Genomic DNA, 26,737 nt, shown 5'->3' on the forward strand with positions numbered 1-26,737 from the left:
ATTTGGCATGATCCTAAGGGCTCTTTCACACGTCAGTGTGTCCGGTACATGTGGTTACAGTTTCCACATGTACCATTCAAATCTATGGGTCTGTGCACATGTCAGTGTGTTTCTACGGACCATGTGTCCATGTGCTCCACACACTGTCATGTCCTTTTTTTTACACGCTGCATGGTCTGCAAAATGTCCCACGCTGAACACATGACATATACCAGCTCCTGGGAATCATTGTACAGTTAGTGCTGTTCCCAAGTGTCGGGTGCAGAACGCTGCCCTCATCGTTGTCCCTTGCTCGTGCTGTAATCAGCACCAGCTAGGGACAATGTTGAGATTAGTAGTCTACTCTCGTAGTGTCCATGTGTAAAAAAAAGAACAAAATTCTTATATTCACCTGTCCTAAGTGTCCCCCGCTGTAATCCTCTGACCGCTGACGCCGAGGATCCGGGGAGAATGAGTCGCTCCAGCAAGCGGGGCCCTGCACTGAGCGGAGCTCACTGAGTGACATGACACCGCTCCCGAGCTCAGCGCTGCTCTGGGCCCCGCTCGCTGGAACGGCTCATTCTCCCCGGCCCTTTGGCATCAGCAGTCAGAGGATTACAGCGGGGGACATTTCCAGACAGGTGAGTATAAGTTTTTCATTATTTTATTCTTATTTTTACACATGGACACTGAGGGAGCAGACTACTACTCCCAACATTGTCCCTTGCTGGTGCCGATCACAGCACAAGCAAGGGACAATGATGAGAGCAGCATTCAGGACCCAGCGCTTGGGAATAGTGCTAACTGAACCGCTGATTCCCAGGCGCCAGTATATGTGCTCCAAATGCGGCACACGAGTGGCACACGTGTGCCACACATGGACACGGATATCTCCGGTACTGTTTTTTTCCAGTACCGAAATTATCAGGATGTGTGAAACCGGCCTTCTAATGTATCTGTGGGTGTGTGCTTGAGGACCACGCCCAGTTGTATAAAAGGCTATTTTTTTTTATCCAATGTAGAGTGAGCGATAGCTCAGGAATAGAGAGGCGCAAGAAGAAAAGAAAAACATCGCCGGATTCAGGAGAAGAGCAGCATTTATACCAGGTAAAAACATTATATATTTATAGCAAGTGCCACGTCCTCTTTAAAGGGGTCATTTACCTTACAAAAAGGCATATGGATCAGTCAGAGGTGAACCCCCTTTTATGTGAGGCTGGGGCTTCATGGCTATTTTTGATCATGTGACGTCATGCCGATATAATGGATTGCACTGATTTAATGATGGGAAAGTGATAATGGCAAGAATTTGTTATGGTGGGAACATTTGTTGTCGCTGTCGTCACAAGTTGCCGGTGACTTTTAGATCCAGCAATCCCACGATCCAAAGCTGCTATAGATCAGTCACCTTAGCCAGAATAAACTGCATTTACTACTATACAAAGGGACCCATCCTGTGAGCTTGTATAGTATATAGTAATATTGATAATAGCAATTACTGGTGGTCCAGGGGGGTCTGTATCGGGCTACAAGGGTCATATAGACTGAAGAAACTCATTTAGGAAATGCAGATTTTCCATTGGACCCTAAAAAGGCAGAGAAGCTCGTCTTACATGAGGGGGCAGAGAGAGGAGGAAATTGGGAGTTATCCCCCCACTAGACATTGATGGCACTGGTCTCTTTTACCAATCCAAGAAATCAACCAGAGGAGCCCCACGTCACATGTCGATATCTACTCTTCGGAAATTGGGGGGAAAAAAGGGGAGAGCTCCTGTTTTGGGAGCCCCAAAGATCCCAGAAAGTAGTGCTTTGTTAACACCGAAATACCTGGTTATCAGTCAGAGCCGCGGCATGCAAACGTGTGCACTCAGGGGGTCAAGAAACTTGTTGCGAAGGGAGCAAATTTTTGCAGGTTGCAATGAGGTATCTCCTTTATGTCATGGTCAAACAGCCGGGATCGATCACTGATCTGACCATTACAGCAGGGTATCCGCTGGAGCTGTGTCATAAATGTACGCTAACCTCACACATGTATATGTGCTGATATCATTCTTCCCCTATAGCCAGGACAGGCTTTCGGTGTATGCGCCGTTCTCCTGAATTTGGTGATGTTCTTCTTTTGTTCCTTCTCTTCTCTGTTGCTGATATACGGCCCCTTCTTCCCTTTATGAAACTCAAGTCTTTTTTTTACCCAAGTGGGTGTAGACACCCACAAAGCGACGGCCCACTTGGCTAACAAGACTAGATTCATATACAGTGAAGAAGGGGCCATTTCTTAGGAATGGAGAAGAGCAGGAACAAAAGAAGAACATCGCCGGATTCAGGAGAACGGCGGCATTTACACCGGGTACAAAGGTGAATTATTTATACACAGTGACAACTGTAAGTGACAGAACTGCGGTGGTGACTCAAATGGATGAATAAGTAAACCACATGTTTCCCCAGATCTCCTGGAGCCTCTAAGCCCAGTGGTCCCGGCCATCGCTCCTGTGTATTGGAATAAAAGTCTCAGATGGTGATTAGGACCAGGATCGGCCTCTGTGACTATTTTTATGGTGTTTTTGTATTTTTTGTCTGCTTTTTGTCACCCTGTCGTCCTTCGGCCTCACATCTCCCCCTACATCCTCCACAATAAATACACCAGAGGCCGCTCTGACGATCTGTTTTATTTCCCGGCATTCGCTCATGATATAGACTTTGTCATGCACTTAGCAGATGCTGCTGGGAACAATGCGCTTTGGTTGTCATACATGGAGGATAGATGCTCGGACATCATCGTCATCCCGGATGCTTCCGATATTACATGGAATATGTCTCTGTTGCATTTGCAGCTTTACTTATACATATATACAACTCAGACCAGATATCTGCAAGCTGCCGCTCCTTCTCACTGCCGTCACACTACAACTCCCAGCATGCCCTGTAGTGTCACGACACTCGGAGCCGCAGCTCGCACACCACGGATCGATACATTTGGCACAGAGGATAAATTAGTCCATTTAGCAGCTTTGTATTCCATTCCTGGAACAGAGGGTCCGGATGGACCATTTCACATTTTTTTTTTTTTTCTAGTACGAGTTTTCTCTATTGTTCTCTGTTATCAGCCCAGAGGTTTTCTTATTTCCGTGCTCAGGATGATCGGCTGTTCTTTGTGTCCGTCGTTGGAGCAGTTGGACACGGCGTTGGCGACTTGGCAGAACTTTCTGAGCAGGATCTGTCGAAGTAAGAGGTAAACCCAAGGGTCCAGTATTTGGTTCAGCGAGGCCAGCCGAATCGCCGTTAAGAAGAAGTTGCAATCTTTCTGGAGGTCGGCACTCTGGGTGGGCGAGGTGGGGTCGCAGCGCTCCACTGAGGTATGATTGAAGATCATCTTTAGCATAATGACCTGTCGGGCAGAAGAGGAGAGAAGCCAACGTCAGACTGAGGAGGAAAAGCAAGAGGAACAATGTAACATCGAGGCGAGTAGTAGATGCCAATGTGGCAGCGGCCATCAGCCGGGGGTCTGCTCGTTAGGAATATACCAGCCACATAATGGAGGGGGCGACCACCGGCCTCATGCTGCCGTGCCAGAGCGATGGAGGGAGGTCATGTGACCCGTGCGAGCAAAGAGGATCATGGGAGAAGGTACCATACAGGGCCCACATGTCAGTACTATACAGTCCACATACAAGCGCGCTGGTGCCAAGCAGTGCAAACATACTGGCTCCATGTAATAACTACACATTAGGGCCACCATACAGTACGTACATACTAGTGCCATACAGTACCTATATATGATGGCCATACAGTACCTATATATGATGGCCATACAGTGCCAACACACTAGTGCCGTACAGAACACACATACTAATTCCATGCAGTGCCTACATACTAATGCCATGCAGTACACATACACTAGTGCTATAGAGTACCTACATACTAGTGTCATATAGTACCTACATACTATTATGTATTGTCTACATACTAATGTTATGCAGGTGCTTATACACTATTGCCATACAATAATTACATAACAATGTCATACAATACCTACACACTAGTGCCATATAGTTCCCACATACTAGTACCGTGCAGTTCTTACACACTAATGCCAAACAATGCTAACATGCTAGTGTCAAACAGTGCCTGCACACTATTGCCATACAGTATCTAGATATTAATGCCATACAGTGCCTATACACTAGGGCCATACAGTGTCTATACACTAATGCCGTACAGTGTCTATACACTAATGCCGTACAGTGTCTATACAGTAGGACCATACAGTGTCGATACACTAATGCTATACAGAGCCTATACACTAGGGCCATACAGTGTCTATACACTAATGCTGTACAGTGTCTATACACTAATGCCGTACAGTGTCTATACACTAATGCCATACAGTGTCTATACACTATTGCCATACAGTACCTACATACGAGTGTAATTATGCTGTAGAGCAGTGTACCCCGCACTTCTCCTATACCGCCTGGCTACACTATATCAGCACACACCATTCTACTAATGATTAATTATCTGCCGATCTGCCTGTAATTAACATACAGCGTGAAGTCTGATGACGGCTGTAGCATGAAATACAGCCATAAATCAGTAATAAATCACTGCAATGTGCAAAACTAACACCATTACTCATAGTGACACATGGCCTAAATATACTCCAGAATTACATGTAGCGACACACTCAGTATTAGGCAGCGGCCCATAAAAGTGATATATGTCTCTACACTGGGGGCTCTGTGTACATATAGAAGGGAGCAGCACCAGCCCCGTCACTTCACATCTGATACAATGTAATGGAATAAGCAATGGAACGTGTGGGATACAATGTAACTGAGATCTTATCCTCTTGGAAAAGTCATTGCTGGAATGGCTTAAAGGGCTCGTCCACTACGCGGGCAAGAAAAAACACTTACACTGTCATCCCAGACTGACGCTGTTCTGGTGATATTGTCACTCACATGAGATTGTGTCACATGAGTGCTGCTGCCAATCTTTGGCATGCTGATGGGCTGCAGCGCTCACACCTTCACCGGATGTCTGAATTTTGTCCGAGGGAAGTAGCGGCCCATTACTGGGAAGACCCTACAAACTGGCAGGATATCCGAGTGATATGCTGTCATTATTTCAGACCACCCCTTTAAGGATTATGGTGTCACAATTGCGCGTGTCTGAGCCAGGACAGAGGAACTGGTTACTGAATATAGAGAAAATCTGTCCTGACAGTGCAGTGACATCAGAGCTGCGTACGCTGCGCTGGAATCCGTCATTGCTCATTAGAGATGAGCGTTGTTCTACTCGAACTGTTCGCCAATCTCAAATTCGAGCTGTTTTGGGCGGTGTTCGAGCCGGTCGGCGAACACGAACAATTTGAGAAGAATTCGGCTGTTCGAGGTTATGTTCGATAACTGTTCGTGCACCAAAATCATAACTGGATTTTTTCTCAGTAATGATGAAAATTAATGTTAATCCGCAGTTTGAGTGTACAGCGGGGTGGGGGGAGGGGCAGGGGATGGATCTCTGCAGGAATAATGAAGATCTCCATTTTTTTTTCTCTTTCCCGCATTTACAGTGGGGAGGTGCAATCTGTCAGCCTATCAGCAGCGCACACACGGAGCGAAGTGCTTTTTTTCACACAAGCAAGGGCATGTGTCATTGGCAGTGTATGTCACATGTCCTTGCCCTATAAGACCAAGCCATTTTCCCCGTCGCCACCATTTTCTCACTGCTGCAGCTGCGTGTTAGACGGCACCGCTGTTGCTGTGTGCGCTATACCTTGTTAATTTCAAGCCAATTTTCGCACAAATCTACAGATAGCTTGGGAGTAGGGAATAGTTGTGATTGCAGTCCTTTTAAGGACTAGGTTACAGCATTTCCTACGACTTTTATCAGGCAGGTCTGTGCTCTTAAATAGATAGATTGTGGGAGTAAAGACTAATTGTAATTGGAGTCCTTTTCAGGACTAGGTTACATCAGTTCCTATCAGTTTTTGCCAGGCAGGTCTGTGCCAGTGCTGTGCAAGTTTTTTTTCACAGCATTTGGCTGAATCTAGCAAAGCTAATCCTTTTTGGCCTATTGCAGAGTGTGTTAGTCAGTGGAGTAGCCTATCTGTGTTGCAAGATATACCACCTGTGTATAGAATACCAATTTTTTTACTGCACCTAGTGAAGTAAAATCTTTTGGGCATAGCATCATTCTATTAGTCCATCTATACTGACCTCCATCAGGTTGCAAATTAAAACTAATTTTTATCTGCATCTACAGTACCTCTGAAAAAATATTTGGGCTTCTAGCTGTGTGTGGGACTTGTTCTATTAATCCATCTATACTGACCTCCATCAGGTTTTTTCTGCATCTAACCCAGCCAATAGTTTTGGCCTAATACCACAGTTTGGCCACTCAGCTCTGCTCGGTTACCATCCATTGTTTTTTTGTGCAAACAACTCCAGAGTTGTGAATTAGTTAACCACCAAAATGAGTGGAAAAAGGCCTGCTGCTGGTGGAAAGGGGAATAGGCGTGTTGGGAAGGGGAAAAAAGGTTGTGTCCGTGGGGTAGGTGCAGAAGAAAGACCATCTTCCAGCCAAACTAAAATGTCTACTTCTTTTAGCGGACAATGTGATAAGATCCCTTTCTTACGGCCACGCCAATCGCTACAAATTCCAGATGAGGCACAAAAACAGCAGGTGCTTCAACGGATATCAAGTGCTCCTTTAAGTGGGCTCTCCTCCACATCAACTTCAACATCACAAATACTCCAGTCCTCAGAGGTGTCACCCAAATCGCACTTGCTTCCTCACAGCTCCCAAATCTCCAGCTGCCCGTCTGAGTATGAGGTAGAACAGATGGTTGAGTCTGCAGAGCTGTTTACTCATACTATAGCCTGGGAATCAGAGGTCGACTCCAGCGCTTCTGTGAATCCAGACGAGGAAATGATCTGCACTGATGCCCAGAATCTTTATGAGTCGGATCCAGGACCAGACGCAGAAGGTTCTGACCATAATGTAGACCCTCATTCCCAAACTGTAACTCCTGTTGGTGGAGACAATGAGGAAGACGATGATAAGACTCAAATACCTGATTGGAGCGACAACTTTAGTTTTTTGTCAGGGCAGGAACAGGTTGGCTCTGAGGACGACGGGTGTGATAACACACAGGGTGATGATGATGAGGTTGGAGATCCCACTTACTGTCAACCCACAGTCAGCCAAGAGATGAGGTCAGCAGAGGAGGTGGAGGAAGATGCTAGTGACGACGAGGTCAGGTTGCGCCTTCCTGGACAGAGACGTAGTACTGGAAGCACGTCAACAACTGCATCCTCAAACACAACTCTGCCTCTCACCACAAGTCGTGGTGGCTCTTCAGGTCGCATGGGTGCTAAGCCTTGCATAGCCTGGGCATTTTTTCAGATCGATAAAGATGACCCAACTCGTGTTATCTGTAACATTTGTCAGCAAAACCTAAGTAGAGGCCAAAAAATACATAGTTTGAGTACTTCATGCATGAACCGGCACATGGACATGAAGCATAAGTTGCAGTGGGAAGCTCAGTGTGCTACAATGCGGCCTAGCCGACCACCGTCTGCCATATCTTGTGCATCCGCGGCCTCTTCATCCTCTGTGACTGGGGGGACAGCAGTCACACCTGTTTTGGGGCGCAGACCTGCCACCTCTTTACCCGCAACAGCCAGCGTGATTGGCAGGTCATCATTTTCTTTGGAGGTGGTAACACCAGCTGGTGTTGAGCGCTGTCCGACATCGATAGCACCACCTTTGGATCAAGGCAACCTAACATGTCCGCCTGCATCTTCCTCACAGACCGGCAGTTTGCCGGGGACACCCTTATCAACCCCGTCTAAGCACAATAGTCAGCCCTCGGTCCCTCAGATGTGGACAAGTAAAAGACCATTTCCTCCTAGCCATGAAAAAGCTAAGAGGTTGAATTTCACCATCTGCAAGCTCTTGGCTACAGAAATGCTGCCTTTCCGCCTGGTGGACACAGAGGATTTTCGAGACCTTATGTCCGTCACAGTGCCCCAGTACCAGATGCCCAGTCGGCACTACTTCTCAAAGAAAGGTGTGCCTGCGCTCCACCAGCATGTCGCACACAACATCACCGCTTCTTTGAGAAACTCTGTGTGTGACAGGGTGCACTTCACCACAGACACTTGGACGAGTAGGCATGGACAGGGGCGTTACATGTCGCTGACTGGGCACTGGGTAACTATGGTGACAGCAGGACAAGGGGCTGCTGTCCAAGTCTTGCCGTCCCCACGAGTTGTGCGTCAATCCTCTTTATGTCAAAGTTCCTCCACTGCTTCTGCCTCCTCAACCTCCTCTCGGTCTTCCACCTGCACCCAAAGCCTGTCTGGTCATGCCACAAGCTTTCTAACTGCGCAGAAGGGATCCTGCACACCTCCTTACTATGCTGGCAGTAGGGCTCAACGTCATCAGGCGATTTTTACATTGAAATGTCTGGGAAATGTGAGTCACACAGCTGAGGAGTTGTGGTCAGCTCTGGAGAACCAATTTCATGAATGGTTGTCTCCACTGGACCTGAAACCAGGGAAGGCCGTGTGCGACAATGCTGCAAACCTGGGTGCGGCCCTTCGCCGGGGCAATGTCACACACGTGCCTTGTATGGCTCACGTGTTGAACCTGGTTGTCCAGCAATTTTTAGCCCACTATCCCAGACTAGATGGCCTTCTGCAGAGGGCACGGTCGCTGTGTGCTCACTTCCGCCGTTCGCATCCCGCAGCTCAGCGACTTACATCTCTACAGAAGTCGTTGGGCCTGCCACTTCACCGGCTAAAATGCGATGTGCCTACCCGGTGGAATTCAACTCTGCACATGTTGCAGCGACTGTGGCAGCACCGACAAGCCCTGGTGCAATACGTTCTGACGTATAGCCTGGGCCAACGAGATCCAGAGGTGGGGCAAATCACACTGGAGGAGTGGTCTCAGATCAGGGACCTATGCACCCTTCTGCACAGTTTTGAAATGGCAACGAAGATGTTTAGTGCTGACGATGCCATTATCAGCATGACTATTCCGGTGATTTACATGCTGGAGCACATGTTAAACAGAATTCGGAGTCAGGTGGTGGCACAAGAGGAGGTGGAGGAAGTAGAGGAGGAGGAGTTGTATGCGGAAGGGCTAACATCTGCAAGGTCCAGACGGTCGGCAGCACCAAGGCGGCAGGCATGTGAGGGTGGGGGAGATGGTTTTACCAGGGCGCATGGTAGCAGCCAAACTAGTGAGGAAGGTGCAGGAGCCCAGGAAGAAGTGGAGGACGAACTGATGGAAGACTCATCAGATGAGGGAGACCTTGATCACATTTCTGTTGTGCGAGGTTGGGGGGAGAGGACAGAGGAAGGAAGCATGATTGTTACCTCGCCACCAACACAACAGGGACTTGGTGCTCCTGGATGCGCAACACACATGAGTGCCTTCTTGCTGCACTACCTGCAACATGACCCTCGAATTGTGAGAATTAGAAATAATCCTGACTACTGGGTTGCCACACTGTTAGATCCCCGGTACAAAAGTACAGAGACTGTTGCAGAATCTTACATGTGCTTTTCCACAAAATACCAGTGGTGCACGTAGTGAATCTCACAGTTCCAACTTGCCAACCATGGGACCGTCAAGTGTTCAGCACTCAAACCGTAACAGAACCACAGTATCTGCTGGTAACATCAATTTTGCGGAATCATTTCACCACTTTTTTAGCCCATCCTTTGCAAGGCCACAGGAGACAAGAAGTCTGACACATAGTCAACGCCTAGAGACGATGGTACAGGAGTATCTCCAAGTAAACATTGAAGCCATGACTGTGTCACTGGACCCTTGCTCTTTTTGGGCTTCCAATCTGGATAAATGGCCGGAGCTAGCCACTTACGCCTTGGAGATCTTGTCATGCCCCGCAGCCAGCGTTCTGTCTGAACGTGTGTTCAGCGCTGCTGGTGGTGTGCTGACAGATAAGCGCACGCGGCTCTCCACTGAGAATGTAGACAGACTCACGTTCATAAAGATGAACAAATCATGGATCCGAAACGACTTTTCTACCCCTGTGTCATCCTGGGGAGAGTAAAAGCTTGATGATTGGTTAAAATCACCCTACCAACCGTTTTAAGCTTTCAAATTACTAATCATGTTTATCTGTATCTTGGCTGGAAAATAATTTGGGCTTTGTAGCAGTGTGCAGCACTGATTCTATTAGGCCATCTATAATAAGCTCCACCAGATTTAAAATTACTACTCATGTTTATCTGTATCTTGACTGGAAAATAATTTGGGCTTTGTAGCAGTGTGCAGCACTAATCCTATTAGGCCATCTATACTAAAGCTTCACCAGATTTAAAATTAATAATAATTTTTAGCTGCATCTAGCCCGGAAAATAATTTTGGGGCTCCGAGATGCGCAAGACACATAAGTGCCTTCTTGCTGCACTACCTGCAGCATGACCCTCATATTGTCAGAATTCGAAGTAATCATGACTACTGGGTTGCCACACTCTTAGATCCCCCAAACTTTTCGATCAACCTTTTCATTTTAATAAAGACCAAAAAAATGGTCATTTTTGAAATTATAAGCATTAGCAGGTTATTAGAAACTGAAATCAAACAGTTTTCAACTCAAAACTTTATTCTAGGTAATGTTACATTTTCACATAGGACCCCTTGTTCGAAAGGAGCTTCTGAACTCTCTCGTCCATTGAATTGGTCAGGTTTTGGATGGTTTCTGCTTCAATTGTTTTGCATGAGGACAGAATACCCTCCCAGAGCTGTTGCTTAGATGTGAACTGCCTCCTGCCATCATAGACACTCCTTTTAATGATGCTCCAAAGGTTCTGAATGGGGTAGAGGTCAGGGGAGCATGGGGGTCACACCATAAGTTTGTCCCCTTTTATGCCCATATCAGCCAGAGATGCAGATGTTTTATGTGCAGCATGAGATGGTGCATTATCATGCAGAAAAATGATCTTGCTGTGAAATACACGGTTCTTCTTCTTGAACCATGGCAGGAAGTGCTGTTTGAGAAAATCCACATACATTATGGAGTTCATCTTTAGCGCCTTCAGGGATCCTAAAGGGGCCGACAATCTCTCTCCCCATGATTCCAGCCCAAAACATTACTCCACCTCCTCCTTGTTGGCGCTGTAGCCGTGTTTGCGTGGGGTGTCCATCAACCAGCCATCCTCCACTCCATCCATCTGGACCATCGAGCGCTGCACGGCACTCATCCGTGAACAAAACAGTTTTGAAATCAGTCTTCATGTAATGTTTGGCCCACTGGAGCCGTTTCTGCTTGTGTGAAGTGGATAGAGGAGGTCGACAGGATGGCGTATGCACAGCTGCAAACCTCTGAAGGACCCTGCATCTTGTTGTTCGGGGGACGTTGGAGGCACCAGCAGCTTCAAAAACTTGTCTGCTGCTATGACAAGGCTTTTTTGCCGCTGCTCTTTCAACCTGACGTAATTGCCTGTAGGAAACAGTCCTCAATTTGCCCTTATCAGCACGCACACGTGTGTACTGTGAATCAGCTACATACTTCTTGATTGCCAAGACACTTCATCCTGATCATCGCACAATGTTGATTGTAGTCATGCCTTGACCTAAACACTCCACAATTTGTTGCTTCTCAGCAGCCGACACATCCTTTTTCTTTCCCATTTTGGCAGAAAATGTAGGCTGCTTAATAATGTGAGACAGCCTTCTTAAGTAGTCTTGCCTTTCATTGGACACACCTGCCAAACTAATTAGCACAGGTGTCTGCAATTGCTTACAGTGATATAAAGAGCCCTGACACACATCACCATCAATGAGTTTAACTGACAAACAAACAAATTCTTCCCTTATCACTCCTAAACACTTTTTGCATAATAATTTGGAACGCAGTATCCATGTGCTTTTCCACAAAACACCAGTGGTTCACGTAGTGAATCTTACAGTTCTAACTTGCCAACCGTGGTCTGTATGGAGTTGTTCAATAAAGGGCCCAAAATTAAGATAACATAGATGGGAGAGGTCTCTATGAATAGGAATTCCTAAGTATTTGATACCCTGTGAGGGCCAGGCAAAGGGAAAGTTGGACTGGATGGAATCCTATATGGATTTGGGGAGGGAGACATCGAGGGCCTCAGACTTCGCTGCATTGATTTTAAAATTTGACCATGTAACAAAGTGATCTATTTCAGCCATAACAGCATGGATGGATATATGTGATTGAGTGATATATACTAGGACATCATCAGCAAATAGAGAGCACTTGTACTCGGTGCCTCCCACCTCAATCCACCTAATATTGGGGTTATGGCGAATTGATGAGAGCAGGTGCTCCGTCACTAGGATGTATAAGAGAGGGGACAGAGGACATCCCTGCCTTGTCCCATTGGTGATTGTGAAAGGTGATGAAAATGTTCTGACGCGCCCCCTGGGCCTTGGGACACCCGGAGCCGGACCCTTTTTGGTGGATGCTGGTGGTTGTAGTCTCCGTGGCGGCGACCCGGTTCCGTGGCTCAGGGCGGTCAAACCAGTGGCGGAACTATTTATGTGGTTTTGATGTTTAAATGTCCGACTACGCCACCCGTGGATTGCGGTCAGAGTGAACCGCCGCTCCAGGGCAGACCGCTGAGGCTGGTGCTGTGGGTGCAGCAGAGCGTAGCATAACTCCCCACGGGAGGAGTATAGCCTCAGGGCAGTGTATGCGGAGGATGGGGGTGATGGTGCAGGGCAGCAGCAGTAACGACACGGAGTCAGTGATGCAGTCCAGGGCCTTTACTCACAGTTCTTATTATCCAGACCACGTCTGCAGGTAACGGCTGCCCACGTCGTACTGTGCTCACCAGGTGAGGGGCTCAGACAACTCCCAGATAACTTTGGAGCGCTTCACAGGACCCCCTTTGTGTGTCCTTTGTCTGGCCTTTCTTACCAACCCTTCTGTCCGGCTTCCTCGGGCCTCCTCTTGGTAAACTTGGCACCAGTTTCCCTGACCCTATGTGGTGCCTTCCTAGCGGGTGTAGCGAGGGGCTGCGCCACATAAAATGTCACAGCCTCCTGTTTCTAGCTGAGGGTCGTTTCCTGCCTCCACTAGTTTCGGGGACCGGTCTCCCCCTTTGGCCTGACCCCGCCACGCAGGTGGATTCGGGCGTGCGGTGGCGACTCGCCCGTCCGCACCCCTGGGATCCCTTCGTTCCTCGTTCCTGGAGCCTTCTCCGCTCCTCTTCCTTCCTTCTCCCTCTTCCAGGCCTGGGCCTCTGTTACTAGGCCCGCCTCCGGAGCAGAGCTCATGCAGAGCCCCTGCTCCCTGCCACTTCTGCTCAGACTTCTCTGCACTGAACTAAGATGGTGCCCACCTTTTATACTCCCTTCTCAATGCACCCAGGAACTGCTTCCTCCCTGCTCCTGCACTACAGGGTTCCCCTTCCTCAGTGTTCCCTCCCCCCACTCCAGCCAGGGACAGGGACTGTCGTGCCCATCTCAGGGGCATATTGGTCGTCCTGCCCCACGGCAATGTGGTGTAATGCATGCAGGTGTCGGGTCCTGATCCACACTACATCCTTACCTGAGAGTGAGATATCACACCTCTGGGTGAGGTGCAATACCTCTGTAGCAACCGAGCCCTCAGGGTGCTACAGTTCCATTTATCTTCAGCCTAGGTGACGTATTGCGATACAGGGCCGTGATTTTGGCTATAAAAGGGTCCCCTAGACCCCTACCCCAAGCTTTTTAAGAGAATCATATATGGCGTGCCAGGAGACTCTATGGAATGCTTTCTCAGCATCCAACGAGAGTATCTAATTACAAATTTTTAACTGCATCTAGCCCAGGAAATACTTTGTGCCTAGTAGCAGTGTCTGCTAGTCAGCGGATTATCCCGGCTGTTAAGCAAGCTACACCACCTGTAGTTTGGACACTTAATTTTTTCAAAGGAAATGCTTCGGGACCACAGGATACTCAGTGAAGAGCATCAGGAGGCACCCCAAGGCATAGGGGCTGGGACTGGCAGTAGGATGCCTTGCGGTGGACAGCCGAACTCGATCCTTATAAAAGCTTTTTAACTGCAGCAGCTTTAGTGGACGCTACTGGAGCTGGAATTACGCGGCTGCTGGCATGAGACTTGCCCTCCAATAGATCCTTGTAAATGGATTTAAAGTGTATTCATTCAAATTAGAGAGACAATTTAAATTAAAAAGCTTAGAGCTGCCTCCACCACAGGGGGGCTCGCTCGACCCACCAGCGGACAGGCACCAGTATTGGGAGAGGGGGGCTGGCCGTCAGGGTCCACCGCGGCTCTGGCACAAACCCGGCGACACGGAGGTGGCACGGGCAGGAGCGGACTGAACGTGTCGGCTTCTCACTTTTTGGATTTTAGAAGGGCATGACATGCCTATATCTGTGTCTCCCCCTCCTTTTACTCCTCCACCTCTTTTCTTTTCGCATGACTATATGTACTTGTCACTTTTCCATGTGTTAGTTGTGTCTTCTGAGCAGTTTGTCAGCTTTTGGACACCTTTGAAGGTGTTTTCTATGTGTTTCTATGTGTTTTTGTTTGCCTGCCATTGGTTTTAACGGTGTTCGAAGGTGTTCGACGAACCGAACCGAACTCGAACACTACGGGGGTGGCTCAACACTACTGCTCATACCAGGATAAAAGTAAAGAACTGGTCCCCAATCACCAGACAGGATCCAACGAGTGCGGAGAACAGAGCGGAGCAGCCAGCGGCCATTTATCATCATCTTCACTGATCTTCAGACACATATCACCCCGCTGAAGAGTCACTGACAGGAGGCAGCAAAGTGATATAAGGGGCCAAATAAGAGAAACTAGAATTAAAGGAGTTGTCATAGGGTGTCAGAAGCCTAAAATAACACATGGCCTGTTACTCACCCTGCCTGGGTCCAGCCTGTATTTATTAGCTACAGCAGTCACATCACATCTACAGCGTAGCCAATCACTGAGCTCAATCTGCCAATGTAGGAGACATGAGGCGCTGAGCTCAGTGATAAGTTGCAGCGGTCACATGCACTGTAGATGTGATCTCACCGCTGCAGACAGTAAACAAAGTCCGGAGCAGAGGCTTAGAAGCAGCGCTGGACCTGGGCAGGGTGAGTAACATGTCCATTTGTTATTTTAGACCTCTGGAACCTTGTGGTATAATAACATTTTCAAAAGGACAACCCCTTTAAGGAAAGAAATGTTACGTTGCAGGAAGCACACACCATTCATTCCAGTATGGGGCACATTAGGAAGAGATCTAAATTACTGCAGTTCTTTACTTCCTTCTTGTTAATGCCAGTCGTAGATAGATAGATAGATAATAGATAGATAGATAGATGATAGATAGATGATAGATAGATAACAGATAGATAGATAATAGATGGATAGATAATAGATGGATAGATACAGTGGTGTGAAAAGGTGTTTGTCCCCTTCCTGATTTCTGATTCTTTTGCGTGTTTGTCACTTAAATGTTTCAGATCACAAAACAAATATAAATATTAGACAAATATAACACAAGTAATCACAAAATGCAGTTTTTAAATGAAGGTCTTTATTATTAAAGGAAAAAGAAATCCAAACCTACAGGGCCCTGCGTGAAAAAGTGATTGTTCCCTAAAAATAATAACTGGTTGGGCCGCCCTTAGCAGCAAAAACTGCAATCAAGCATTTGTGATAACTGGTAATGAGTCTTTACAACGCTCTGGAGGAATTTTGGCCACTCATCTTTGCAGAATTGTTGTAACTCAGTCACATTGGAGGGTTTCCGAGCATGAACCACCTTTTTAAGGTCATGCCACAGCATCTCAATCGGATTAAGGTCAGGACTTTGACTAGGCCACTCCAAAGTCTTAATCTTGCTTTTCTTAAGCCATTCAGAGGTGGACTTGCTGGTGTGTTTTGGACCATTGTCCTGCTGCATAACCCAAGTGCGCTTCAGCTTGAGGTCACCAACAGATGGCTGGACATTCTCCTTCAGGATTTTTTGGTAGACAACAAAATTCATGGTTCCATTTACCACAGCAAGTCTTCCAGGTCCTGAAGCAGCAAAACAGCCACAGACTATCACACTACTACCACCATATTTTACTGTTGGTATGATGTTCCTTTTCAGAAATGCTGTGTTACTTCTACACCAAATGTAATGGGACATACACCTTCCAAAAAGTTCAACTTTTGTCTTGTCAGTCTACAGAGTATTCTCCCAAAAGTCTTGGTGATCATCAAAATGTTTTCTGGCAAAAGTGTTACAAAGCCCTTATTTTCATTTTGCTCAGCAGTGGTTTTCGTCTTGGAACTCTGCCATGCATGCCATTTTTGCCCAGTCTCTTTCTTATGGTGGAGTCATGAACACTGACCTTACCGACCTTAACTGAGGCAAGTGAGGCCTGCAGTTGTTTTGATGTTGTTGTGGGGTCTTTTGTGACCTCTTGGATGAATCGTCGCTGCGCTCATGGGGTAATTTTGGCCGGCCGGCCACTCCTGGGAAGGTTCACCACTGTTCCATGTTTTTGCCATTTGTGGATAATGGCTTTCACTGTGGATCGCTGGAGTCCCAAAGCTTTAGAAATGGCTTTATAACATTTTCCAGACTGATAGATCTCAATTACTTTGCTTCTCATTTGTTCCTGAATTTCTTTGCATCGCAGCATGATGTCTAGCTTTTGAGGATCTTTTGGTCTACTTCACTTTGTCAGGCAGGTCCTATTGAAGTGATTTCTTAATTGAGAACATGTGTGGCATTAATCAAGCATGTGTGTGGCTAGGGAAATTGCACTCAGCTTCCCACAGATGTGATAAACCACAGTTAATTTATGTTTTAAGGGAGAGGGGGGGGGGCAATCACTTTTTCACACAGGGCCATGTAGGTTTGGATTTCTTTTTCCCTTAATAATAAAAGACCTTCATTTAAAAACTGCATTTTGTGGTTACTTGTGTTATCTTTGTCTAATATTTAAATATGTTTTGTCATCTGAAACATTTAAGTCACAAACATGCAAAAGAATAAGAAATCAGGAAGCGGGCAAACACTGTTTCACACCACTATATGTAGATAATAGATAGATAAAGATATTAGATAGATGATAGATAGATAGATAGATAATAGATAGATAGATAGATAGATAATAGAGGCTCGCGCTGGAGGTTTCCGGCCACCCGCGTATGACATGTACGGTCTCTTATAACAATGGCCGATCAGAGCTTATCTGCATCACCCCGATACGTGAATCAGTTACTTGCCAGAAGTCTGTGCCGGTCATATGAACCTCCTAGCGGCTCTCAGATTAAAGGGATCATCTGTGAACGCACCGTCCAGAACACTTGAGCCGTTCCTTGAATTGAGACACTTTGCATTATACTAATCATTACGTGTTATTATTATTATTACACGCAGCGACCAGGACGTCTCTGCCGGAGAAGACCATGCAATAGATACCCCAAACAAATCGCGAGGTACAGAGAGAACCAGCGGGCTGTAATCAGAGTCCGGGATTAATCCTCTTCTGCCGGTGGTGAAGTTATTATACGACGGATAATTGCTACTTTTACAGCTGACACTTATAAACGATTCATTAGATACAAGTGTGTTACAAGGAGAGGGGTCGGGAGGAAGGATCTCACCAGGAGGCGCGGGCATCAATGTCTTGTCTACCATAAAGGCTCCTATTGCCCATAAAATAACAGTCCTTAGAACTCTGCAGTTTGATGTGCCTCCTTTGTTCCTCCTGGAAATGTATGAGAAATGTAACAACTGTACTGGGTCTCCTTGTTAATGAGGTGCGTTCTGCACAGTCTGGTACAGTCCAATTAGTGCTGACTGTATCATACACGTCACCCTGCACAGTAGCTGCATACACAAAACGGCAGAATTAATTTCTTTAAATCAAGACTATTTCAAAACTTTCTTCATTTTTTGTTTTAGATGGGAGTCACTCAAAATGATTGATAATCAGATCTTTATTTTTTTCTTCTAATTCCATTATGCTTTTATCCAGAAAAAACGTTCTTGCACCGATACAGTGGGAAACGTCAGCTGATACAGCGCCGTCAGTCAATTGTCATGTCATGCGAGCCCTGCAGCCAATCAGTGACCGCTTCTGGAGGAAGTGAGACCTGCTGTTGCTCTCCGACTTCTAAGGAAGTGAAAGAAGCGGCCGCTGATTGGCTGCAGGGCTCACGTGACATAACAACGTCACGCGAACCCTGGCACCGATGTTGCAGGAACGGCACCGGTACCGGAGGCGAGTATAGGCTGCTGTTATTTTACATGGAGGAATATAGTAATTGAGAGACGGCTGTCCGAGTAGTGGACAACTCCTTTAAGACAGTAGTTTAAAGACTTCCCAGATCCTATATATTGATGGCCCTATAAATAAACTAAATTGATCGTCACCTAACTTTCCAAAAGACAGATGAAACTAAGAACATAATGTCTGACGAGACATAAGATGATGATGAGGGTTTGCGCCACTTACAGGGGATTTTTGCATTTTTTGAGGAGGTGTTAAGGTTTTCTTCTGAGCGGTTACTCGCTGATACACACAGTAATGGGGTAATTATCAGATTTAGGTTGTGGGATTGGACTCTATAGCATCTGATGACTGCGTGATAGAGAATAATGATGTCATCAGCGGCCCATACTGGATCAGGACAGACCCATAGTGTAAAGTCCGGTCCCAGATCTGCCCCCGCTGATAGATCATGTGATAAATAGGTGACCTGCCTATCACTTTACATTATGTTGTTTTACCCCCAAAACATTTTTCCAAGCCCCTAACTCCTGGGTGTCTCCGTCCTGTGTGATCTGCTGTTCCTGCCTGTTGTCGGGTGTAATCTGTCACTATCAGCACAGACATCAAGACGGATTATTGGGGTCGGTCCAGGGGCGTAACTATAATAGGTGCTGTGGTTGCAAAAACAGCAGGGATCAGGAGACCATGGCGTCCCAAAAGATCCCTTTGTCCCCTATAATAAGACTACTATTAAAGACCTGTCATAGATGGTGACCCTGTTAGACATTTTGCATTGGGGGCCACAAATATCAAGTTATGCCACTTAGGTCGGTCGTTTTTCTTTGTGCATTTAGTGAGGGGAGGTCTTTGTTTTTCCTAAAGGAAGTGAGGTCAGGTCTTTGTCTCTCTGCTCCTGCTCTCCTGTCTGTCATACTGCATACAAAGAGGCAGGATTTCACAATGGCAAGCACAATCCACGCTGGAATTTTGTGATAAGATGTTCCAGCACTCATAGTGCTGACAGAAAGCTGACAAAGCGAAACTGACCACTCAAAAAGAATGGAAGCCAAGTTACAGAGCATGAGAATTGAGATATTTCCTGTACATTTAGGCTGGTATGGGCACCGTTACATACTAAAAAGACTAAAACCGACATTTCCACATTTCAAGCTACGAGAAGCTCTCTGATAATGTGCGATTCTACGATGAAGAGCAGCGCAGAGCCCGAAATGAGGTTTAATAGATTTTCTGCCATGAACTGGAAATTTTCATGTGATTGATCTGAAATTATCCAAATCCAAAAATTAAGTTTAGGTGAGAAAATTTTAATTCTGGATACAAATTGGCACAAAAATGGTCACTTCCATCTCCTCCACCCCCCACTCACCAATGAAGGGGCAGAAGATACGTCTCAGGTAGGAAGGAGTCTCATGAATGGTGTTGGGCGTGGATGTTTGGGTCCATCGGGTTCGGCCGAATTTGGCTGGTTAACAAAAATTGGAGGGGGGGGGCATGCTGTTTTTTTAATTAATTAATTTATTTTAATAATTTTAAAGAACAGCATGGGGGGGGCTCCTCTATTTTTTTATAACCAGCCAAGATAAATCTGATAGTTGAAGGCTGCAGCCCGCAGCTGTCTGCTTTACCTGCACTTGTTATCAAATATAACGGAGACCCCAATTCTTTTTTTTTTTTTATTAATTAATTTACTTTTTACATATCACGCCGACCAATCACAGCCATTCCAATACTTGACATGGCTGTGATTGAGCCGGAAGTGCCCAGACCGGTAAAGCTTGTTGATTGGCTTCAACAAGCTTTGTTTGGGCTTCCGGACCCAAAGAGTAACACGGACTTCCGGGAGAAGTCCGTGTTCGGGGTCCGTGCACGCACACTAGGCGTCTGATACGGACCCCGAACTTTACAGTTCGGGTTCGCCCATTACTACTCATGAAGATAACCGTCATCTGTAGTTAAGTTGGGGTATATAGAAATCATGGACGCCATAATCGGGACCCCCGCTCTTATAACAGCGGAGGACATCCGAATGACTGGTGGCTAATGCTACGTGTCTCCAGAAACAGCTCCCCCTGGGGGTAACAGCTAAGCAGGGCGTTCTGACCCCAGACCCATGGCATTTTAGGTCTGCAGTAAACCACAATGGCGCTGGGCCAGAGACATAGTGTAGCTATAATGTGAAGCGTAGATTCCCTCATTAACATTCTGTGGATGTGCATTAAGTATAGGGAGATAAGCAGCTGCCGGGCTCGTGAGGCTCCGCTGATCTCTGGTGGAAACTCAAAAGGATTAGACAAAACTTTTTTATTTTTTTTATTTTCTGGCTTTACTGATTATCTGCCAGGCAATATAGACAACAGAGTAATCCACGGGGAAATCTGCAGAAACATAGCGGGGATTAAGTGCAGATTTATCTCCTGATCTTCTGCTGTAGAGAGGGGAGGTTTTAGGGTCTGTGCACACATTATATACTTGCTGCAGAAATTTCTGCACCATTTCTGCCTATTTTGGCAGGAAAAATGCAGCGTAAAATATGCACCTTTTTTTTTTTTTTTACATGTGTTTTTTTGTTGCAGATTTTTCCCCGCTCATTAATCTGGGTGAAATCTGCAGCAAAAAATGCTGATAGAATTGAGATGTTGCAGATTTAAATCTGCAAGTAAAAAATAAGCAACGTGTGCATGAGGCTTCAGGAATCCCATTCTCTTTGCTGGGACTAGGAAATCCTTCAGGTTTTGTAGAAAAAAACTTGCACGGGAAAAAAACGCGACAAAAACGCAACCTGTGCACAGACCCTTATTTTATTTTTTGCAGAATTCTACTTCAAAATTGAATTTGATTGGGAAAATCTGCAATAAATCATCATCAAGTTAATTACTATGCAAAAAAAGAAAAAAATGAACGAGCCACGAGTCAGCTGCTAATTGGGACCCCCCAGCATCTCCCTCCTCCGGCCCCTTCAGCATCTGTTGGCCTCATTCCCTGGGGGGAGGCTGATTGGGTGTAATCACAGTATTGATTTTAATGGCAGCTCCATCAGTTTCACTTAGAGATAAGGAAATTTTACAAAGAAGACAACGATGACAAATATTCTCAGTCCCTCCTGCCCACCTTGGATTTAGCAAATATTGGGGGCGTCCGCTCAGAAACCCCCCAATCAATAACATCTTCTGACCCGTCCCCTGGACATATCAGCATTTCATGTGTTAACTTATTCTCCACTTTATGATGATCTGGGATTCGCTTTGTGATGTCTGCAGCCGAAATCTCTCAGGTGCCCAGATCCTTATGGGTAATTCACACAAGACACATTGCTTCCATTCATCTATATGGGATTTGTAAAATTCCACGATCCGCTCCATTCATGCATGCAAGACCTTGCTGCAATATATCTGCCACGTGTGAACACAGCCTACACTGGGACCCCACAGAGATAAATATGGGATAATCCTTATATTTCCACCTGCTATATGGTGGCACATAGGCTGTCAATGCTACGTCATACAGAACCACAAAGACCCCCGTGTGCTCTTCTCTGTATCCCCTGTATTAACCCAGTGTTTTCCAAGTTGTGGTGAGACTACAACTCCCAGCTGCATGCTGAGAGTTGTAGTTTCAGGTCAGCAGTAAAGCCCAAGCTTAGGGAGCACTGCTACACACAGCGGGTGAAATAAGTATTGAACACGTCACCAATTCTCTAAGTAAATCTATTTCTAAAGGTGCTATTGACATGAAATTCTCATCAGATGTCGGTAACAACTCATCCAATCCACACAGGCAAAGAAAACATCATAGACGTCCACAAATTATGTGTAATAATGAGAAATGACAAAGGGAAAAGTATTGAACACAAGAAGAAAGATGAGCAAAAAGCCATGGAAAGTCCTGGGACAAAGCTGAGATCTATCAGTAATTAGAAAGCAATCGCGCCACTTAGTGACAAATAATATCAGCTAGTTCACCTGACGGCCGATAAATAGGCATCTCATTACTGAGGGGCCACACAAGAAACATCTCATGATGGGTTACACCAGTGTGCTGTCTCAAGACCTTCACAACCTTATTGCTACAAAACATACTGATTGCATTGGTTACAGAAGAATCTCTAAACTACTGAAGGCTGTTGGGGCCATAATCCGGAAGTGGAAAGAACATCATTTCACCATAAACCGGCCACGACCAGGCGCTGCCTATAAGATTTCAGATACAGGAGTGAAAAGAATTATCAAAAGAGTTGTCCAAGAGCCATTCTTGATAAAAAGACATTCTTGATCTGCTGCCACCTACCAGGATGATGAAGATGAAACAAGGATGGAGATTTCAGCAAGACAAAGATCCCAAACACACGGCCAAGGAAACTCTCAACTGGTTTCAGAGAAAGAAAATAAAGCTGCTAGAATGGCCGAGCCGATCACCGGACCTGAATCCAAGAGAAAATGTATGGAAGGAACTAAAGCTCAGAGTCCATAGAAGGAGCCACAGAAACTTCAGGATGTGAAGAGTAATTGAGTGGAAGAATGGACCAAAATCACACCTGAGCAATGCCTGCGACTAGTTTCTCCATACAGGAGGCGTCTTGAAGCTTCATCACCAACAAAGGCTTTTGTACGAAGTATTAAATACATTTCAGTAATCATGTTCAATACTGTTTCCCTGTGTCATTTCTCATTATTACACATAATTTATGGACATCTATGGTGATTTCTTTGCCTGTGAGGATTGGATGAGTCGTTACCAACATCTGGTGACAATTTCATGTCAATAGCACCTTTAGAAGTAGATTTACTTAGAAAATTGTAAAATTTGTTATATATATTTATTATTTTATTGCTCACTAGTGGTGAAATCTGCAGATCAGGTCTGCATAAAACTTAGATCCATGGAAGGGAAGGAAGTTCTGGGCTCTGATATGAATCTGAGGTTCAGATTGTGGTTTGCAGATCTGCAGATTATTTTCTCGGCTCCTCCTGGATCTGTCCAGACTCAGGTGTAAGTGACGGCGATTTACTGTCTGTCATTAGATCCCTCTCTAGGGTGGAAGAGTAGAAATCTCCAATCTCAAAGCCTATAAACCTGTCATATTAGGTGGGAAAAGGCTGATCGGCTGCAGGACCGGACTAATAGCTCAATTATCTGAATTGTTTCCAGAAAGTATCAGCAGCAGATCAGAATTCTGTATGAAATCCAGCTGCTGCAGAACAGCTTTCATTGAGGACCAGTCAAGGAGAGAAATATGGTTCTAATGCAGAAGAGGAAATACAAGTTCTACATGAGAAGTGGGGACCATTGGATTTATAAATAAGAGCCCTACATTAATATCAGCTGCTGCAGAACATCTTTGAAAGAAGAGCTGTCAATCATTGCATTACTAGCAGCTGCTGCAGAGCATCTTTGAAAGCAGACCTGACAATCATTTCATTAATATCATCTGCTGCAGAACATATTTGAAAGTAGACCTGTCAATCATTGCATTAATATCAGCAGCTGCAGAACATCTTTGAAAGCAGACCTGACAATCATTTCATTAATATCAGCTGCTGCAGAACATCTTTAAAAGCAGACCTGACAATCATTGCAATAATATCAGCTGCTGCAGAACATCTTTGAAAGAAGAGCTGTCAATCATTGCATTACTAGCAGCTGCTGCAGAGCATCTTTGAAAGCAGACCTGACAATCATTGCATTAATATCAGCAGCTGCAGAACATCTTTGAAAGCAGACCTGACAATCATTTCATTAATATCAGCTGCTGCAGGACATCTTTAAAAGCAGACCTGACAATCATTTCATTAATATCAGCTGCTGTAGAACATCTTTGAAAGCACACCTGACAATCATTGCATTAATATCAGCTGCTGCAGAACATCTTTGAAAGCAGACCTGACAATCATTTCATTAATATCAGCTGCTGCAGAACATCTTTGAAAGCAGACCTGACAATCATTTCATTAATATCAACTGCTGCAGAACATCTTTGAAAGCACACCTGACAATCATTGCATTAATATCAGCTGCTACAGAACATCTTTGAAAGCAGACCTGGCAATCATTTCATTAATATCAGCTGCTGCAGAACATCTTTGGAAGTAGACCTGACAATCATTTCATTAATATCAACTGCTACAGAACATCTTTGAAAGCAGACCTGGCAATCATTTCATTAATATCAGTTGCTGCAGAACATCTTTGAAAGCAGACCTGACAATAATATTGAGAATCAGAGCCCAGAGTTAATATCAGCTGCTGCAGAACATCTTTAGATGTAGACCTATCTATGAAATAAGGAAGTGTAATGGGGCAGTATATAGAGAGATATACCTGCAATATGTGATTGGGACTACTACAGTTAAAGTTTGAAGCTCAACCTTGAAAGCAGCCGCTGCAGAACATCTCTAGAAATAGACGTTTCACTCACCTGATTGCTGAAATGAGATAAATACAACAGAAGTGTAAAGGGACAATATATAGGAAGGAACCTCGCAGGTGTGGTACAAGATCAGCGCCCAACATTAATAGCAGATGCTGCAGAACATCTTTGCTGCTGACCTGTATATCGTTTCACTGCTAGAAAGGGTCTGTAATGCTGGAGAACCATATAACAGAGGAACATTATCGTGAGATGGGGGGGTAATAACTAATAAGGTTGAAGATCAGTGCTCAGCATTAATAGCAGCTGCTGCAGAACATCTTTGGAAGGCGACATATCACTGAGTTGCTATGGAAGGGATTATATTATGGAAGAAATATAACACAAGCGGACAGTATACAGAGAAAACATCCTACATCTGTGGTGGGGGCTCCTACATTTAAAAGAAGGGGCTTTATATTAATATATTAGCTGCTGCAGAACATCTTTGGCATCAGACCAGTAAAACACTTAATCGCTGGAGAAATATAACATGGAGGAACATTATATGGCATAACTGTCAGCCACGTGTGGTGGGAGGATCATAGGATTAACGATCACAGCCTGCTGCTGCTGCAGAACATCTTTGGCAGCCGCTTTGCTTCACAAACTTATGAAGTCGCAAGATGCAAACTTTGTGCTGCGATAAGCAGCCTGTGCCTCTCAGGTGCTGTAGTACTACAAGTCACAGCATGCTGCAGCACTTGGGTGGGGGGCACAGATTGTCTTAGCATCATGTAATAGTGAGTTTTGCCTACCAGAAGTGGCGACCAACAGGCAAACAGCACACACATTATTCCCATCAGCTGGATCATGGTCTCCATTGTAATCCTCTCCCACTGCCTGCTGGCCTGGGAGGCTGAGCCTCTACTTTTGCATCGAGTCACCAAGGCTTTAATGGTCGCCAGGTTGCAAGTGAAGGTAGTGCCAAGTGACAGCAGACCAAGAGAGGCAAAGGTGGCAGCAAAGACAATATTCCCTGGAGTCTTGTGGTCGGTGCTGATAAAACACCAGGTCCCTGGCCACTGCAATGTGTACTGCCCCAATCCAATGATGGGCAGGAGGGCAAAGCCAAGCACTGCCCCCCAGATGCAGAGTAACACTATTATGGTGACTTTGGTCCTCATGTTGCTGGAGTACCAGTGAGGAGACCTAATGGCCAGAGTCCTTTCAATAGCCATAGCACTGGCTATAAACAGGGGGCACAGACCAAACATGGTCATACTGAGTCCAAAGAAGGGGCACAGGTGTCCAGAGGGGTCCACGTTGCTCCACTGCCTTTTAGCCAGGTAGACTGAGATGACAATGGGGCTGGTGAGGAGCTGCCCTGTGAAGTCAGTGAGTGCCAGGAAGCCTATGCACAGCAGGAAGGAGTGCTTCCTCTTACTCTCCTTCTTCTTGTAGGACTTGTAGATCAGCAGCATGGCCAGTGAATTCCCCACCAGCCCAGTGATCATCATAGACAGGGGGAAGGCCACAGACACTGAGCCTCCACAGTCCTCCACCTTGCTGCTGCTCAGGTTACTCCAGTTCTTCTCCCTCAGGACATTGGACATGTTGGGGTCCCACATGTTTCCAGAGGTGTTGAAGATGTCACAAGGGTCTAGTCTGAACTCCATGCTTCCTCCACAGATCGTCCAGGTGCAAAGCACTTCTCAAGCTCATGTCTACAGCAAGAGGAGCCCCTGTGCTGTGCCACAAGCTCAGGGAGCACTCTGCTATATAACCACCAGGGGGCGTCTCCAGCTTATACACGTCACAGGCACTCATCATGTAAAAGGGTGAGACCCATGCAGGGCAGAGAGACTGGCACAAGCTGTGCGCCAGGGAGCATGCCAGCATGACTAAGCCTAGGAGGAATAAGAAGCAAGGAGATAGTTCTCAGGAAGTGGATGAGCCTTATCCAAAATCTTCTCCCCTGAATACAGAAACTTTATAGTTCACCTGCCCTGTAAATCTGCTTCATAGGACACAATGCAGGAGCTCGTGTGTTACAGTCCCACAATATTGACAGAATTCCCAGAATAGAGAGGAGATATTTACACAATCTGATACAATGTTGCGCTTTACAGAACTGTTTGTTTTTTAGTGTATAAGGCG

At 45.8% G+C, this 26,737-nt stretch overlaps 1 protein-coding gene across 1 annotated transcript; it reads right to left on the reverse strand.

Annotated features, from left to right (window-relative positions):
• Positions 1–2,625: 2,625 nt before the first annotated feature.
• PTGER3 (prostaglandin E receptor 3) lies at positions 2,626–26,381 on the reverse strand. Its single transcript, XM_073643889.1, has 2 exons — positions 25,396–26,381; positions 2,626–3,364 (listed from the first exon to the last, which is right to left on the reverse strand). Exons 1-2 carry the CDS (start codon positions 26,254–26,256, stop codon positions 3,080–3,082), a joined length of 1,146 nt encoding a protein of 381 aa, XP_073499990.1. The 5' UTR covers positions 26,257–26,381; the 3' UTR covers positions 2,626–3,079.
• Between the last annotated feature and the right edge of the window lie 356 nt (positions 26,382–26,737).

This window comes from Phyllobates terribilis, unplaced genomic scaffold, assembly GCF_046119375.1.
Source record: "Phyllobates terribilis strain yellow unplaced genomic scaffold, ASM4611937v1 Scaffold_8__6_contigs__length_399053987, whole genome shotgun sequence".
NCBI classification, from domain to species: Eukaryota; Metazoa; Chordata; class Amphibia; order Anura; family Dendrobatidae; genus Phyllobates; species Phyllobates terribilis.

Excerpts from the sequence above, each read along its gene's own strand:
- PTGER3 (XM_073643889.1), bottom strand. The coding sequence starts at position 26,256 with ATGGAGTTCAGACTAGACCCTTGTGACATCTTCAACACCTCTGGAAAC. Across the intron at positions 3,365-25,395 it reads CCTGTTGGTCGCCACTTCTG|GTCATTATGCTAAAGATGAT; the intron begins GTAGGCAAAACT and ends TCTGCCCGACAG.